General features: G+C 36.1%; 1 protein-coding gene across 5 annotated transcripts in view; it reads right to left on the bottom strand.

Annotated features, from left to right (window-relative positions):
* Positions 1–270: 270 nt before the first annotated feature.
* Positions 271–17,246, bottom strand: part of LOC136871680 (dicarboxylate carrier UCP2) — a 118,068-nt gene continuing 101,092 nt past the window's right edge. For all 5 annotated transcript variants that reach the window (XM_067145178.2, XM_067145182.2, XM_067145181.2 and 2 more), the window contains exons 7-9: positions 16,152–16,292; positions 13,225–13,366; positions 271–3,837 (exon numbers count right to left, since the gene is read on the bottom strand). In XM_067145178.2, coding sequence (XP_067001279.2) covers positions 3,729–3,837; positions 13,225–13,366; positions 16,152–16,292 — 392 coding nt within the window. In that variant the 3' untranslated portion in view covers positions 271–3,728. The remainder of the gene's footprint in view (positions 3,838–13,224; positions 13,367–16,151; positions 16,293–17,246) is intronic.

Below are 17,246 nucleotides of genomic sequence, written 5' to 3'. Positions count from 1 at the left end.
GAAACCACCCTATCATTAATTCTGATTCAGCTGGGCAAAGGTTCTCCTTTGCTTTGTTAATACTGGACTGTACATCTAAATACTGCTTGTTTGCATAGTACAACCATGCTACCAAATTTTGACAATTCTGTGATTTGTTCAATTTCTTCAAGGATAAGTATATTGTAATTGCAGTAGTTAATTGCATGAATTCACTTTAGTAAATTGCCTAAAACCATCTTTAGTGGAGCAATAATTCAGGGATTCAACTGTAATTCTTATGAAAATAAATACTTCTAAATGTATTTATTGGTCATTGTGAAATACATCCATACATAGGTTTATTTATTCATTTCAAGAAATACATATTAAAATACATAATACTAAACATCGATCATTAAAACTGTTAACTTAAATCCACTTGACAATATTTTTACTTTATTATAAAAAATTGTTTCCTTACTATAAACATTTTCTTCCATGCTGCAACAAACATTACCACAAAGAGTATGTTTTCATATTGCTTCTTATTCAACTATCACAAATACACTCTCACATATTAATACACAATGAATAAATCTAAAGATATGATCATGAGCTATTTCTGCATACCGTTGCCAGATCCATTACCGTGTTGTGTGACTTTCCGGCCTAACTGAACATGCATATTGAAATAAGGTTGCATTTTAACTTGAGCTTTCTAAATAGGCCTACTTAAACAACTGATCTGTCAGTCTGAATGAACAACAGTTTTAAAGCAAACTGATCACTTAAAAGTTCTGAAGGTCTAATAAAATATGACAATTAAAATAAATATGGTACCATATAGAGAAATTAGTTTAAAAATATGAGTCCATATTCCTCCCATAGGTATAATTGTATCATACTTGCAATATGAATTTCGAGCCAGTGAGACCAAATTATGTTATTTGAAAAATAATAATTCCTCATAAATTATAGAAGCCAGCAAAGCAGACATATTTAAAAAATAATCATAAATGTTTGGAATAATCAAGACATGGACATGAAAAATGTGCATGTGAACTTAATCTGGAAACTGGAGAGAAAAGTAGGCCCTAGATAGGTTCAATTTTATTGTAGGCCTACATGGTAAAAAAAAGTAAAAAAAAAAAAATGGATAACTTTGTCTACAACCTGATGATGCATAAGTGAAAAATGAGAAGTAAATGAACCAGTATCAAACATGAACCACTTTCCCTCCCACATTATTCCTTGAGGATAATATTCTTCCTCTCATGTGGGCAGATCCCTTTTATAGCAGGTACCAGTAACAAAAGGGTTTTATTTTAACATAACTAGAGATAAATGTGTGTGTGTGTGTGTGTGCATGATGTAGAAATACCAGATTGAAAATTTGGTTCAAAAAATACATCAGTAATGTACAACTCTGAATTATCAGCAATGCGATGAATAATATAGAAAGATAAATACTGAAATGTTCTTACAAAAGCTGTTGCACTTGTATTGCAACAAGAAACATTTTAAATTTTCAGTACCTTGTAAGCTAAATAATAATATTCTTATTCAAATCTGGAGGACTTTTGAACATTAAGCAACCCCAGTTTTCAAACTAAACCAAGAAAATTTCTGCACAAGTACACAGTAGTTATGAAATTATAAGTCACATATTTACAAATATAGCATGTATTCAAGATGAATAATTTCTAGAATTATTGTGCCATTTATGAGTCCCTATTCATCTTTTCTTTGCTCCACAAATATTCCTTTTATTTAATAATATACTCAGCATTTGAGGAAAACTTACACATACCCAGTTCCTGATATACCAAAATTGGAAAAGAGAAGTATTCATATTGACCACCACAACAAACAAATGACCTAAACTTAAACCTTTGCTTAACATGGGTTTTTGAAGTACAAGATACATTTTATCTAATTTATATATCATGCTAAATAAAGTGATGGTAGAATTTAAAGAATACAATTTGTTAAAATGTAATTTATAGTTTGCCTCATCTAGAAATACGATGAATATTTTTATGGTAACCCAACATTTTTCTTCACAGAACTATATTTCATTATTTATCAATTTTTTAGAAAACCATTTGTCTAATAGGTACTTAATATAGGTACCTAAATTGAAGAGTTGTACATAACTGTATTTACCCTGTATACCTATAGTTTCTTTGTAGAGTTATGAATAAAGTGAAATCCTCCCTGCATAAAAGAACTGCAGCACAGTATATAAAGAAGAATCTCCAGATTAAACGATATCAAATTGAATTACAGCTTCAAGTAAAATGTCAACTATAACAAGGAAGAAATAGCATGTGACTTGACCAAGCATGTGCAACATCATCCTCGTTCAGAGTTCCAGTTGAAGCAACATGGAACATTTCAATACAGCCTCCCAATAACATCTAGTATAGAACAGGATCATCTTTTCGAGAGAGACTCGACAATAGGAGAAACATCAGGGAGCTTTTCAGAACAGAAACTTCAAAGATTTCACTTTGTGCAGAGTATTAAAATTTCAAATGAAGTCAAATGTGGGATAAAGTTTTCATGCTATTCAGAGGTTTCAGTTATGTTGAAGGAAAACAAGAAAAAGAAAAGAAGAATGAAGAGAAACATTACTGCAGTAAGTAAGTCCCACTTCCTCTACCACAAAAGTTCCTTTTAAAACATCTGGAAATATTGTAGTAGATGAAATATTATTGATACAAGAAATACAAATTTTGAAAAATGAGTTTACGCTTGATAGTTCAATTGTAACATTCCCGTGAGTGAACACAGAAGTATCGTTAACAAGAACTACAATATACTGCTGCCATCATCAACTTATGATCATTTTAGAAGTATTGTTCACTTGTTTACACTCTCCCTGTCCCTGAAGTCTTTTATTTTTCATCATCTGAAGTTTCCTTCAGATACAACTTCGAACTACTGAAAAATGTCAATTTCCTTATAAGCAGATATCATTTCTCTAAAAAAACTGATGGTAGCTTAATAACAAAAACAGATTCATAACTGAACATGTGTGACAGACTGTGTGTAATGTAATTTTGAGTATCTTGGATATGGTTGTCAGATAACAATGACTACTTTCAAAAGATTATTGTTCTCACAAGTTTTAGTGGGATCATACAGAAGATAAAATTTAAATGATCTGAATGAAAGAGACAATGGTAGTACTTACTTTGATGCATTTAAGGAGAGTATGTAAATTATTAAAAATTAACAAAATTTCCCTTTATAAAAGAGCTCCAGGTTCTTAACTTTTTAAGTCATTTTTACTAAGAAAAATATATATGTCAAATTAACCTGATGTTTTCAAACAGAAATGGTCCTCCTTAATGTTTGTCATGTAGCATCCCTTAGCAAGAAGTCTGCATATGCAATATGCCAGTTTTGAAACAGAATTATTGATCATTACAAACCACAATTTAGTATGGAATTAACAAATGAACACTTTCATTAAAATTATTGAGAGGCTGCATGGGATTTCTTTTTCTTTATAAAGCTGATGCTGATTGTACCAATGTTCTTGTCAACATACCAAGGTGTTTTCCATAAATTTAGAGCATCTCCTTCAAGAATCTTAAGTGTGCAGACCACATCATCTATAATACTAAATCACAGGAAATAAAAGTGAAATTAGGAGTAAACTCGCTAATTTCCTCAATGGAAATAATCAAATACAAAAATAAAAATGTAATCGTCTGATGAAATATCGTAGCCTAAGATTCAAAGAAAGAATTCAACATCTAAATTTCTTTGTTGTGCTGTTGAGTAAAAACAAGTTTCTTGATCTGTTCGTAGGTGATCCACATTACAATATTCCAGCTTACAAGACGGCAGAAAGAGGGAGTGAAGCTGTGAACATAAAGACAGAAAACCATTTAAATGTTTTGTAAGGGTGAAAGAAAGGCTCAATAGGAGTAAAATTCAAGTGATGAGAGAGAGCACAATATTTAACACTGTAATTAGAGTCAAAAGTGGTGGTTATGACCATTTAAAAATTGAACACAAAATCATCAGACCTGGAAAATAGAGAATGTTGAGAGGTTGAAAAAAATAAAACTAAAGGACAGGCACAAATACCGGGCGGTCCACCAGCCCCTCGTGATCCAGTTTTATGCATCCCTTCATATTCTGAAAAACATCGGTTCCTCTCCCTAAACTGAGGTAATTTAACAAGATGTGTGTTTACGGGCTAGAAGACAGCAGGAATCGTGAGCGCCACTATTAATTCATTATGGGTACCTCGATTGATGAGTACAGATATGCAAAACATGTACTTTAAAACAGGAGGTGGTGGTGGTGATTTTTATTTTAAGAGGAAGTACAATTAGGTAATCATCCTCTCTGAACAAATTAGTGAAAAAGAAATTTAAAATAAAAATATATATTCAATGAAGGAACTTGGAAATGAAGTACAAAATAAAACAAAAAATTACTGAATTAGGTCAAAAAAATTACTTTTTTTTTTTTTTTTTTTTTTTTTTTGCAAGTTGCTTTACGTCGCACCGACACAGATAGGTCTTATGGTGACGATGGGACAGGAAAGGGCTAGGAGTGGGAAGGAAGCAGCCGTGGCCTTAATTAAGGTACAGCCCCAGCATTTTCCTGGTGTGAAAATGGGAAACCATGGAAAACCATGGAAAACCATCTTCAGGGCTGCCGACAGTGGGGTTCGAACCTTCTATCTCCCGAATACTGGATACTGGCCGCACTTAAGCGACTGCAGCTATCAAGCTCGGTCAAAAAATTACTAACAAATCAAAAGGGAACATATGTTCCCTGAGTAACAGAACACTTTTAATTTACATTCCCTTCAATAATTCACTGTCGCACATAAAGCGGATGACGAGATCAGCAGTAGTCGCGTCATCGGCTGGTATGTGTTCTAGTGTTTCCTACAGGCCAAGGCTCCATCTTAGGCCAGAGAGACTGGTGCACTCTGTAAGGATGTGGGCCATAGTGAAGTCGGCACCACAAGAACACACTGGGTGGGTCTTCCCTCTTTAGGAGATAAGAGTGTGTAGATCATCCATGACCTATCTTCAGCCTACACAATACTATGACCTCTCTCCATGAAGGCCGGAAAGAGGACCACCACACGGTAGTTGTCTCCTTAATTGCTCTCAACTTGTTGGGGGATGTGCAGACCGGGAGCATGGTACTGTATAGGCTGGGAAGTGGGCGCCGTAGGACAAGTGTCGCAGTAGCTCACATGGCAAGCGGGCAGGGAGATAGGTGATAGTGGACAGTGCTCGAGGTAGGAGGTTCGAATCACACATAAGAATTTTTTTTAACAGCCAGTTGCCTGGGATGTGGTAAGGTTGCATACTTGATAGCTTCCAAGGACTGATTTGTTTATTTGACTCTGTAAAAGACCATATGAATCGTTGCATTGGGTGTGGTGCTGGATTGGACAAGGATGAAAAGATGATGGTCTGTGGCCAGTTAGCTACGTCGAACATGTTCCAAGCTTCATAGATCATAGGTAAGGCAAAGTATGCCCCATTGGAACAATAACAACCTGCGATGGCAGGTAAGTATGTAGCTTCGCGAATTCCCCTCCTTCAAAGCAATTCACAACACAAAGTTTATTCACTGCCTCGAGATGCATTCCAGCGAAGAGTATGTGGATATGTTACTTATCTATGGAGAAACTAGACAGAATACATACCAGGCACAATGCCTGTACCAAGAACGCTATCTGGATAGACGACAACTGATGGCATGACATTTCAGAGTGTGGAAAGACACCTGTGGAATACTGCATCCCTGGAAAGGACACGGCCTGTTTGAGATTATCCCATGATGTCTGCTGACAATGAAGAGGTCATGTTTGATGCTATCCGGCATAACCCTCATATTAGCACATGGGCCATTGCACAGGAGATGAACATCAGCCGAGCGTCTGTTATGCAGATATTGCATACTCACTGGTTTCATCTGTACCATCTGCACTTTCACCAGGAGCTCCATGGTCATGATTTCGATGTCTGGGTGGTATTCTGTCAACGGAGCCTACAGCATGTTGACACTGATCCTGCTTTCCTAGCGACTCTCTTATTTACGGATGAAGCAAGATTCCACAACAATGGAACAGTCACTTGCCATAATATGCATTACTGGAATGTGGTTAATCCCTACTGGGTGCAACAGACAGCTTTTCAGGTACAATGGGACGTGAATGTATGGTGTGGAATCATGGGTGATCACCTCATCGGTCCCCATTTCTTTGAGGGCAATCTGACCAGCCAATGCTATCTGTGGTTTCTCCAAAATGAACTACCACCGTTTTTGGAACATATGTCACTCCTTGACCACTGCAGGATATGGTTTCAACATGATAGAGCTCCACCACATGCAGCGGTGGTCGTCCGGAACCATCTCTATGCGATGTATCCTGATAAATGGATAGGAAGGGGAGGACCTGTCACCTGGTCCACCAGATCACCCAATCTTACCCCACTGGATTTTTTTTTGTGGGACAATGTAAAATAACTGGTGTATGCACAGGAGCCAGTCAGTCCTTGTCATCTTAGAGAGCTCATCACCGAGGCATGCCGATCCATTTCACCAGAGATGTTGCAACAGGCCAGACGGTCCTAACAACATTGCATGCAGCTCTGTATCGACCACGGAGGTTGTCAGTTCAAGCAGGTATATTATACATACAGCAGATAATTATAGGCCAGTTAGCTTGATATGTGTTGCTCTGGGAAAGCATTCTTTCTAACACATTTATGAAATTACTAACTGGTTTGATAAAAGACAGATCAGGCTTTGGAAGAATTATTCCAGTAAGGCTCTTGTAGGATTCCAGCAAGATGTAGTAGATATTTTAGACTTCAGAGGTCCAAAGTGTATCACTGTTGACCTATCCAAGGTTTTTTATAAAGATGAAAATGAGAGCTATGGGACTACTTATGAATTTCATTATGGTCCTATGTTCTTCGTGAGTGAGTCTCATATAGCTATACATATTTATCTTGATCTTCTAGCTTCCCTTCTTTTCTCAATTATTTACTTCAAATTATTTTCTTTTCAGACATTCACTTCAAAACAAATTAAACAATAGATCACTACATCTGATGAAAAGGAATACCTATTCAAATTATGAATGTTCCTCTTAAAGCTACATAAGGTATTACCCATATTACTAATGAACAAAAATAAATCAATCAAGTTGCTCGTCTACACAGATAAGGATACCAACTTTCAGATCAACTCAAGAACATTGGCTGCTGTAGGAACGACAAAATAGTTCGGCATCAATCACAGCAGTTTTGATGTGTTATTTAGTTTCAAGTTTGAATATGTTGTTCGGACCTCATCAATGTTTTAAATTAAGACTGTAAATTGTGTCATACCAGAGTGTTTATATTATTATTGGTTATATGTATGCTTATATCTTCTAATTAGAGCGTGGCTGAAGATGACCCAATATACATGGGGTCGAAACTAGTCCCAGTTTTATAAGATAATATATTGTACATTCTAATGGTATTGAATAGGTGGACCTTTCCCACCCTTTGATAACTATGGGACTAGACAAAAGAGTGATTGAATGGGTGGCTAGATTTCTAGAAAATAGAACTCAGAAAATTAAGGAAAGCATTATTTGATCCTATAATGATTAAGAGCAGGGTTCCACAAGGCAGTATTTTGGACCTTTATATTTTTTTATGCACAGTATATAAATGATATGAATAAAGAACTGGAATCACAGATAAGGATTTTTTGCAGATGTCATTATACTGTATAGAGCAGTAAATAAGTTATAGGACTGAGAGTGACTACAAGAAGACCACGACAATGTTGTGAGATGGACAGCAGACAGTGGTATAATGGTTAACAGGATGAGAAGTCAGGTTGTAAGTTTCACCAAGAGGAATAGTCCTTTCAGCTTTAATTACTGCGTTGATGGGGTCATAGTACGTCATGAGAAACACTGTAAGTACCTAGGTGCTAATATAAGGAGTGATCTTTGGGGTAATAACACTAATGAGGTTGTAAATAAAGATAATAGATCTCTTCATAAGGTTAAGAGGGTTGTAATAAAGATGTAAAGGAGAGGGCGTATAAGTCTATGGTAAGACCTCAATTAGAGTACGGCTCCAATTTATGGGACCTACATCACAATTACCTGATACAAAAACTGCAAAAGATCCAAGGGAAAGCATCACAGTTTGTTCTTGGTTATTTCTGACAAAAGGGTAGGCTATGGTTACGAAAATGTTGTACACTTTATGCTGAGAAGACTTGGGAGTAAGGAGACAAATTGCTCGACTAAGTGGTATTATAAATTTACTCATTCTTGACAAATATTTCATGACCCTATGGGAATCAATATCTATATCATAAGTGGTATGTTCCGAGCTGTAAGTGGAGAGATGGCATGGAATGACATTAGTTAAGTCTGAGCGGAACTTTTAAAGGTAGGGAAGATATAATATGAAGATAAAGTCAGAATTCAAGAGTACAAATTGGGGCAAATATTCATTTATAGGAAAAATAATTAGGGACTGGAATAATTTATCAAGGGAAATGTTTGATAAATTTCCAAGTTCTTTGAAATAATTTAAGGAAAGATTAGGTAAAAAAATTGATTGCGAATCTGCCACCTGGGTGACAACCCTAAATCCAGATCAGTGATGACTGAAAAAAAGTTTTCTGCAATGCAAGCACGGGAAAGGGCTTTGATTGAAAAGAAAAATTTAAAAATAATAATAATGTTATTGTTTTTTCGTCCTACTAACTACTTTTGATGGTTTTTGGAGATGCAGAGGTGCCAGAATTTTATCCCACAGGAGTTCTTTTACATGTCAGTAAATCTACAAACACGAGGCTAACATATTTGAGCAGCTTATTTTTGCTTTGCTAGTGGCATTACGTCGCACCGACACAAATAGGGTCTTGTGGCAACAATGGGATAGGAAAGGCCTAGGAGTTGGAAGGAAGCGGCCGTGGCCTTAATTAAGGTACAGCCCCAACCATTGCCTGGTGTGAAAATAGGAAATCACGGAAAATCATCTTCAGGGCTGCCGACAGTGGGATTCGAACCCACTATCTCCCGGATGCAAGCTCACAGCTGTGTGCCTCTGACCACATGGCCAACTCACCCGGTTTGAGCACCTTCAAAATACCACCAGACTGAGCCAGGATCGAACCTGCCAAGTTGGGGTCAGAAGGCCAGCGCCTCAACTATCTGAGCCACTTCACAGCCCGGCATGATTGGGAAGGGAGTGGCTGTGGCCTTAATTACATTTCCTGGGGTGAAAATGGGAAACCATGGTAAACCATAACAAACCATCTTCAGGGCTGCTGATTGTGGAATTCGAGCCCACCATCTTCTGTATGCAAGCTGGCAGCTATGTGACCTGAGCTGCACAGCTAACATGCTCGGTAACAGTGACAAAATATGGCAAATTCTGCATAGAAATGGCACTTTAGCAAGTCTAATTCACTAAATCTCTCTTTCAGTCGTTCTTATAACGGGTCAGGAATGTCCCATAACAATCCTAAGCTCATCAACATAGGGGTCACATTAATTGATTATTAACAGTATATACTTATTTTACACCAACTTCATCATACTTTCATCTATTAAAGTGCTCTAACAATTTAATTTGTTTGTGTTAAAGAAATGTCAAAGTCAGTGTATTTTAGTTTGTACTTTGTACTTTGTACTTCATGCATAATGCACATCAAATTTTTAAAAACTTCAGCTTATCCCAGTTATTTCTGGGGTTTCTGCAGCCGCCAAGGCTCATTTTGGTTTTGGCCGGGGGGTTAAAGGTTGGATACCCTTCCTGATGCCACATGATTTTTGTGATGAAAAAACCTCAACCCGGGATTGACCAGGTGGAAAGCCAGCGTCCAAGCCATGGAGCTAATCACTCCCCCAATGGACATCATTAACTAAAATTAATAAGACAATATTTTTTCATGGGGGAATGGAATTCAAATGGTCTGATAGTCCTTATCTAGCACCAAGTGATTTTCATCTCCTTCTGGCTTTGAAAGAACATCTAAGGGAGACAGATTTAAAATGATTATGTCAGAACAGCAGTGAAATGCTGGCTCAATGGTCAGGACACCACAATTTACAGTACAAGAGTGGCATTGAAAATTTTTTCCCACGGTTAAAAATGAAATGGCGTATGGCTTTTAGAGCCAGGAGTGTCCAAGGACATGTCTGACTTGCCAGGTGCAGGTCTTGTGATCTAATGCTCGTAGGCAACCTGCGTATTGTGATGAGGATGAAATGATGAAGATGACACATACTCCCAGTCCCCGTGCCAGCAAAATTAACTAATCATGGTTAAAATTCCCGACCCTGTGAAGAATCGAACCTGGGGCCCCTGTGACCAAAGGTCAGCTCGCTAACCACTTAGCCGCGGAGCTGGACCCCACAGTTAGAGAAATACTTCAATCACCATGGAGACTATGTAGAAAAGTTAAGTGCTAACTGAAATTTTGAATTCATGGCCATCTGAATGAATTTTATATATATTTTGAAACAGGACAAATATATTCACACTAGCAAGATACCCGTGCTTCGCTACGGTATTATACTGAAATTTATAATTGAATGCTTATTGTTTTAGATATATAATCCGCCGAAATTCGCGATCTGACTTGTTTTCTGCGAGAATCCAACAAAATTCCCGATCTGACTCGTTTTCTATTAGATTACGGCACGTTTCCTCCCATTTTTCAATCTTCCTTTCCAGGAATCGATTTCGTACTTCCCGGGCTAGGCTCAGATATTCCTCCCGGTCAGTTGGGTCCGTAAATCTTTGCCATCTTTTCCTATAATCATTTTAATATGTATAAAATCCTTCAGGAGATCCGGCGTGGTGTCATATTGGGTGCTTTGGCGGCACTGAACCCGCGGCCGGACTGCATTCTTAGTCATTACCCATCCAGGAGCCGTTTTGCAACGTGGTCCGCACATTTGACGACGGTCCGGAACATTATTATTATTATTATTATTATTATTATTATTATTATTATTATTATTATTATTATTATTATTATTATTATTATTATTATTATTATTATTATTATGTGTTGCTGGAATGGCTGATGACAGGGAAAACCGGAGTATCTGGAGAAAAACCTGTCCCGCCTCCGTTTTTTCCAGCACGAATGTCACATGGAGTGACCGGGATTTGAACCACGGAACCCAGCTGTGAGAGGCCGGCGCGCTGCCGCCTGACCAACGGAGGATACTTATAAGTACATTAAGAACAGTAAAATCAATAGGTCTCACCTCCTTCTACACTCCACCACCGTTAAGTTTATTTACCGCCACCCCCCTCCAAAAAAAAAAAAATTAAAAGAAGGCTTGTTTCTTCATGTTTAAAGGAGATTCCAAACACCAATGTTCACGTCTATTGCCTTCAGTTTTGAGATAGAAGTATCCCCATAAAAATAATTTACTTTTTTCACTTCATTTCACACTACTCTCCCCCCCCCCCCACCCCTAAGTGAATTTTCCCGCAAAAAATACTTGTTTCTTTAATAGTAAAAGATCTTCTAAATACCAATTATCACGACTCTAACTTCCTCAGTTTTTGATTTATGTGTCCTCATGAAAGGAATTCAACTCCTTTACACTCCCACCTTCCAAGATGGTTTCCCCACCAAAACTCGGTTTTCTTTGTTTTTAAAGGAGATAGAAATACGAATTTTCACGCCTGTAACAACTTTAGTTTTTATTAGATGTATGCATTCTCATACAATTAAGTCAATTAAATTTTCAATTCTTTCACACACACACACCCCCCCCCCCCTCATTGGATTTTCCGAGAATATGTCTTTCTTTACTTTTAAAGCAGATTGCAAATATCAAATTTCACGTCTGTAACATCTTCATTTTTGAGATATCAGTAGCCTAATTAAAAGAATTCAACACCATTTTCAGTCACTTTTACCCACCCCCCACCACCCAAGTGGTATTTCCGAAAACTAAAAATACAAGATTCGTTATGTTTAATAGAGATAAAAAATACCATTTTTCACCTCTGTAACATGTTAAGTTTTTTTTAGATATACTGTAAAAATTCTCATTTTAAAATTTCACCCCTTTTGAGTTCCCCTTAAGTGGAGTTTCCAAAAACAAATCACCTATGTTTCCTTACATTTACAGGAGATTCCAAACACCCACATTTTACATCTGTAACATTTTACGTTTCCAAGATATTCTGTAGATAGTGTCTTTCAAAAAATTCACCCCAATTTGTCACTCCTGTTTAACCGCCATTAATTGGATTTTCCAAAAACTAAAAAATACGTGTTTCTTTATTTTTAAAGGAGGTCCCATATACAAATTTTCAGTTCTGTAATATCTTCAGGTTCTGAAATATAAGTATACTCATTAAAGGCATTCAACCCATTTTTCACCCTTTTACACCCCTCCTATTAGGATTTACAGGAAACAAAAAAATACGTGTTCCTTTATTTTCAGAGGAGATTCTAACTACCAATTTTTACATCTGTAAATTTTAAAGTTTCAAGATGTAGACACACTCATTTTAAAAATTCACCCCCCCTTTTCACCCCCAAATATTTGGATTTTCCAAAAACGAAAAAATACGTGTTTCTTTACTTTTAAAGTAGATTCAAAATACCAATTTTCAGGTCTGTAATATCTTCAGGTTCTGAAATATAAGTAGCCTCATTTAAGGCATTCAACCCATTATTCACCCTTTTACACCCTTCCTATTGGGATTTTCCGAAAACAAAAGAATACGTGTTTCTTTATTTTTAAAGGAGATTCTAAATACCAATTTTTACATCCATACACTTTAAAATTTTTGAGATTTAGATACACTCATTTTAAAAAATCACCCCCCTTTTCACCCCCTTAGCGAAGGAATATCCAAAAATCCTCTCTTAGCGAGCACCTACATCTTAATATGAATATATCCCCAAAACTTCATTTCTTTATGTCCAGTAGTTTTGGCTCGGCGATGATGAATCAGTCAGTCAGTCAGTCAGTCAGTCAGTCAGTCAGTCAGTCAGTCAGTCAGTCAGTCAGTCAGTCAGTCAGTCAGGACAAGTTATTTTATATATATAGATTAGCCACCGGTACAGAGCACACTGTTGATAGAACAAGAACATTACAATTAGATTTAAATTAAAGTTGGTCATGTATTTGAGGTCAGTTTCATTGTATAAAAAATGGTTCTATAGATTAAACTAAATTCACAAAATAACAAAGAAAATTTCATGTACCCCTTATAGAAAGCAGAAGGCCCTTCCTGGGTAAGCATGCGGAGTGCACAGTCCACAGCTCCTTTGTATTCGCCTTCTGCTGAATTCATGTAGCGAGTCTTCACAACATCGACTGGTGAAGCTGCTACAGTTGTGCAGAATCCTATAATAATACAAATTTGAAAAAAATAAGTTTTACTTCCTTATGACTAGGGCTCGGATGTTTAAGACCTAATAATAGCCCAAATAAGCAAGCAAATATGACCTCAAAAGTGGAGAAATATGACTTAAGAAGTTAAAAAGTATGACCCAAAAATGATTAACCTAAATATGGACATTTTTAATAAATTATAAATCGAAAGGGCAATTCCTTCGATACATATTTGTTAACTAAATTCTTTAACTTTCATATTAATTTTCTGAATATACATGTTTAGCAGTTATTCACAGTCTATTGTCCTTTATTCACATATCGTTTGCACCACCTGTAGTGGTGGTTTAAAATACGAGAAAACTAGAAATCAATCTATTTTTAAATATTTTGGACGGTTCAAGCCCAGATTTAATTAATATTATTAAATGTGTTAAAGTTTAAATTGAGCACCACGAAACAAATTAAGTAGATGTCTTTCAATACATTATGGTAGGGTGGCAGCGCCTACAGTGCAAATTGGCATATCTTTTTCATTCTTCTCCGTGGGTGGAACTAGAGTGTATGACAAGATTCGTCTTCAAATCATCAGGCGTGAAAGAACTCCGATTATCACTTAACACATTCTTCTAAGAAGAGAAGCTCGTTACTACGTCACAAGGTTATTGGTGCATATTTAAATCATGTAAAAGGTGCAGTGAAGTCTATGGCCTTCATTCTATACAAACGGTATTCCACTTGTATTAACTGCAGATATGATACCGAGAAGCAGTTTTGTGAACACTAGTTCGCATTGGATAAGTTGATTTCGCACAGCTACAGCTGTCGTCAGACCACCGAAATATGACAGAAATATGCCTTTTCTTAAAATAGCTCAAAATAGGACCTTACAACAAAAAATAGGCAAAATATGCATTTATATGACAAATAAAAATCGCTTAATTGTGACGATAATCACCTGATTTGCACCAAAATACAATCAGGCAAGAAAATAGGGACAAAAAAAATATGACTTTTCCTAAACATCTGAGCCCTACTTATGACTATGCAATAGTAGCAACATAATATCAATCAATCAATGGTCGTGATTTTTGTTTTAAGAGGAAGTACAACTAGGTGATCATCCTCTCTGAACAAATTAGTGGAAAAGAAATATAAAATAAAATTTATTTAACAAATCAATCAATCAATCAATCAATCAATCAATCAATCAATCAATCAATCAATCAATGACATTGCATATTAGGTTCATTTTAGAATCAAAATACTGCACAGGACTCATTGTTTGAACAGTTCTTAGTCCACCAAAATATTTTTGTGGTATACAATGACAGTGTGTTCACAAAAATAGAAATTACAGTACTGCTACAGAATGTTGTTTGTATTACACTGAACAGTTACAGAATACTTGAACCAGCAACTAGGTATGAATATTTATAATTTTTTAGTGCTGTGGCAATGTTTACTGCATGGAGTTTATAATAATATACACTATTTTATCAATTTATCAATTTCACTTTACATATTGAAGACAAACTAATTGGCTAATTTGTAAATTTTCTCCATCAGCAGCAACTTGTCAAGCTATTCATCAGTGTCTGGTGAGGAATGTCTTCAAACAGAAAGCACCATTTTGACTTCATTAAGTGTAGCAAGGTCAGCAAAATTAAGTGTTTTTTATTCCTAAGTAATGTCTTTTACTTGGAGAGTCTCCTACAAGTTCAGAAGATGACAGAATATCTAAAAAAGCACAAGAAGCTAGTTGGATGATTAATAAAGCAAAACATAAGCTCATGATCAGATAGCTTTGAGGAAGAAATTAAGGTAAATGGTAACTTTACAAAATATCTAGAATATCTATATCTAGGTCAGACGGTTTCATTCCTCAATAGACAAGACAAAGAGATTAGAAGGATAATGGGCAATGCATGAAATCTATACTGGCCACTAAGCTTTATTCTCAAACATTGTTTTCCCATAACCATCAGAAGAGAAATATTCCAGCATTTGTGTACTGCTGTTGTACATGATCTGAAATAGATAGGCAGTTAAAACCTGAGTGTTTGCCAGAGAAGAAAGTAAAGAAGTTTGTTTAGCATTTCTCTGAAAGACTGTCTGCAAAGCACTGCAATCAGGTGGACAACCAGGATAAAGAATGTTCAAAGAGTAATCTGAGCTCAAAAGTGATGTTGTTCAAGTCATATAATACGAATGGACTCCACTAAGTGGACAAGGATGGTACGTGAATGGTACCCCAGAGGTGGCGAGCAGGAGATACCCTTCAATCACCTGGTTTGATAATGTAAGTATTTGTTTGATAATCTGATGTTCTGAAGCAGGTTGAGAAACCAATGTGACAGAGGTATCTGGAAGCCCTTCGGTCAATGAGGAGGAAGATGTATTAAACTGTAATGAAAATATTATTTAACATCAGAACAGCTGTCCAAAGAACAATATTCAGATGAATCTTATTAGGGTGTTTCTAAAAATCTATAGCAATTGAAGGGATATTTAACGACTAACATTACAAGATAAAAGTAAACTAGTTTCTTTGTCCTGAGGTGATGCAAGTCTTTTCAGGCATACCCCAATGGAGGTGAGCTATATGTACCATTTTTTAACCACATACCAGCCCTACTGCCATTCTTAAATCTCTGACAGTACTAGGAATTGAACCCGGGCCTCCAAGTTCGGAAGGTAATAGCACCAACCATTTCACTACAGAGGCAGACATTATTAGATTATCATCACACAGAATGAATTAACTAGTAAGGTCATTTTGTTCTGATACACTTACCAGCAATGACTGCAGAGACGAAATGGCAAGGAACCGAGTCTGTCATGAGATTGTAGTACAGCAATGTGTCCTTTATAATGTCATAGCAGACAATCTCCGAGACGTTCACAATTGCATTACGGCTCACATTAGGAAATGTCCCTGCAAGAAAAATTTAGGAATAAAATAGTATAATAAATAACGTGAGCTATGAATTTCCTTATTTTAAATTTAAATTAAATTTTCAGATCATTTCCTGTACAAAGATCAAATGTCCTTTAATAGCAAAGTAGAAGGAAGAAACTAATGCACTTGGTATTGCAGAGGATAAATACATCTAAAGGATATTCACCTATTAAGTATAGTATTTCTTTCTGAATAGTACAAGTTCTATGTTTCTAATATTAATACATTATCCTATTTCATTATATAATAATTGATAATTTCAAGTTTTGCAGTTTTACATGACTGTTGGCCCATGCAGCTAATAAATTTATAATCTGAAAATATTATTTAAAATAGATAAATATTTTGCTATGTTATGATTAAATTAGGTACAGTTTCTTCCAGTTTAACACGTTCAATGCAGATCACGCGCCTCGCGTGTCATGGGACGGTTGCTAAGAAATGTGAATCACAGGTTTCTCGCATGGTAAGAAAGACTCTTATTGTCATCCCGCACATCGTGTAAGTCCAATCTGCTAGCAGATTCATCCGTAGCCTTATTTGCGCATGCGTATTCCGTTTCCCACGTATTTCCTCTCCAGAGATATCATCATACGTCATCATTCATTTATGGGATCTTTGAGCAGCAAGACCAATTCAATGCGAGGTAAGACACTGCATTTTCTGTTTATTATTACTTCAAGAGAATTATGAGTGATTCTGCTTTGTAAATAAATAAATTCTATTACTGCAATATGTTCAGTAAAAGAACTGAATTTGTAATTGTCATTTATTCTTGCATCATATATGTGTATGGTATAATATGAAAGAAACTTCTAATTGTCATTTATTCCTGCATCATATTTATAAGTAACTTGAAATAACGTGCAGTAATAATTTTTTATTGCGCCATGATGCTTATGTTATCATTTTATTTCTATTTTTCTTCAG

Source organism: Anabrus simplex, chromosome 4, assembly GCF_040414725.1.
Source record: "Anabrus simplex isolate iqAnaSimp1 chromosome 4, ASM4041472v1, whole genome shotgun sequence".
Taxonomy (NCBI): domain Eukaryota; kingdom Metazoa; phylum Arthropoda; class Insecta; order Orthoptera; family Tettigoniidae; genus Anabrus; species Anabrus simplex.
This window is presented reverse-complemented; position numbering and strand designations above follow the sequence as displayed.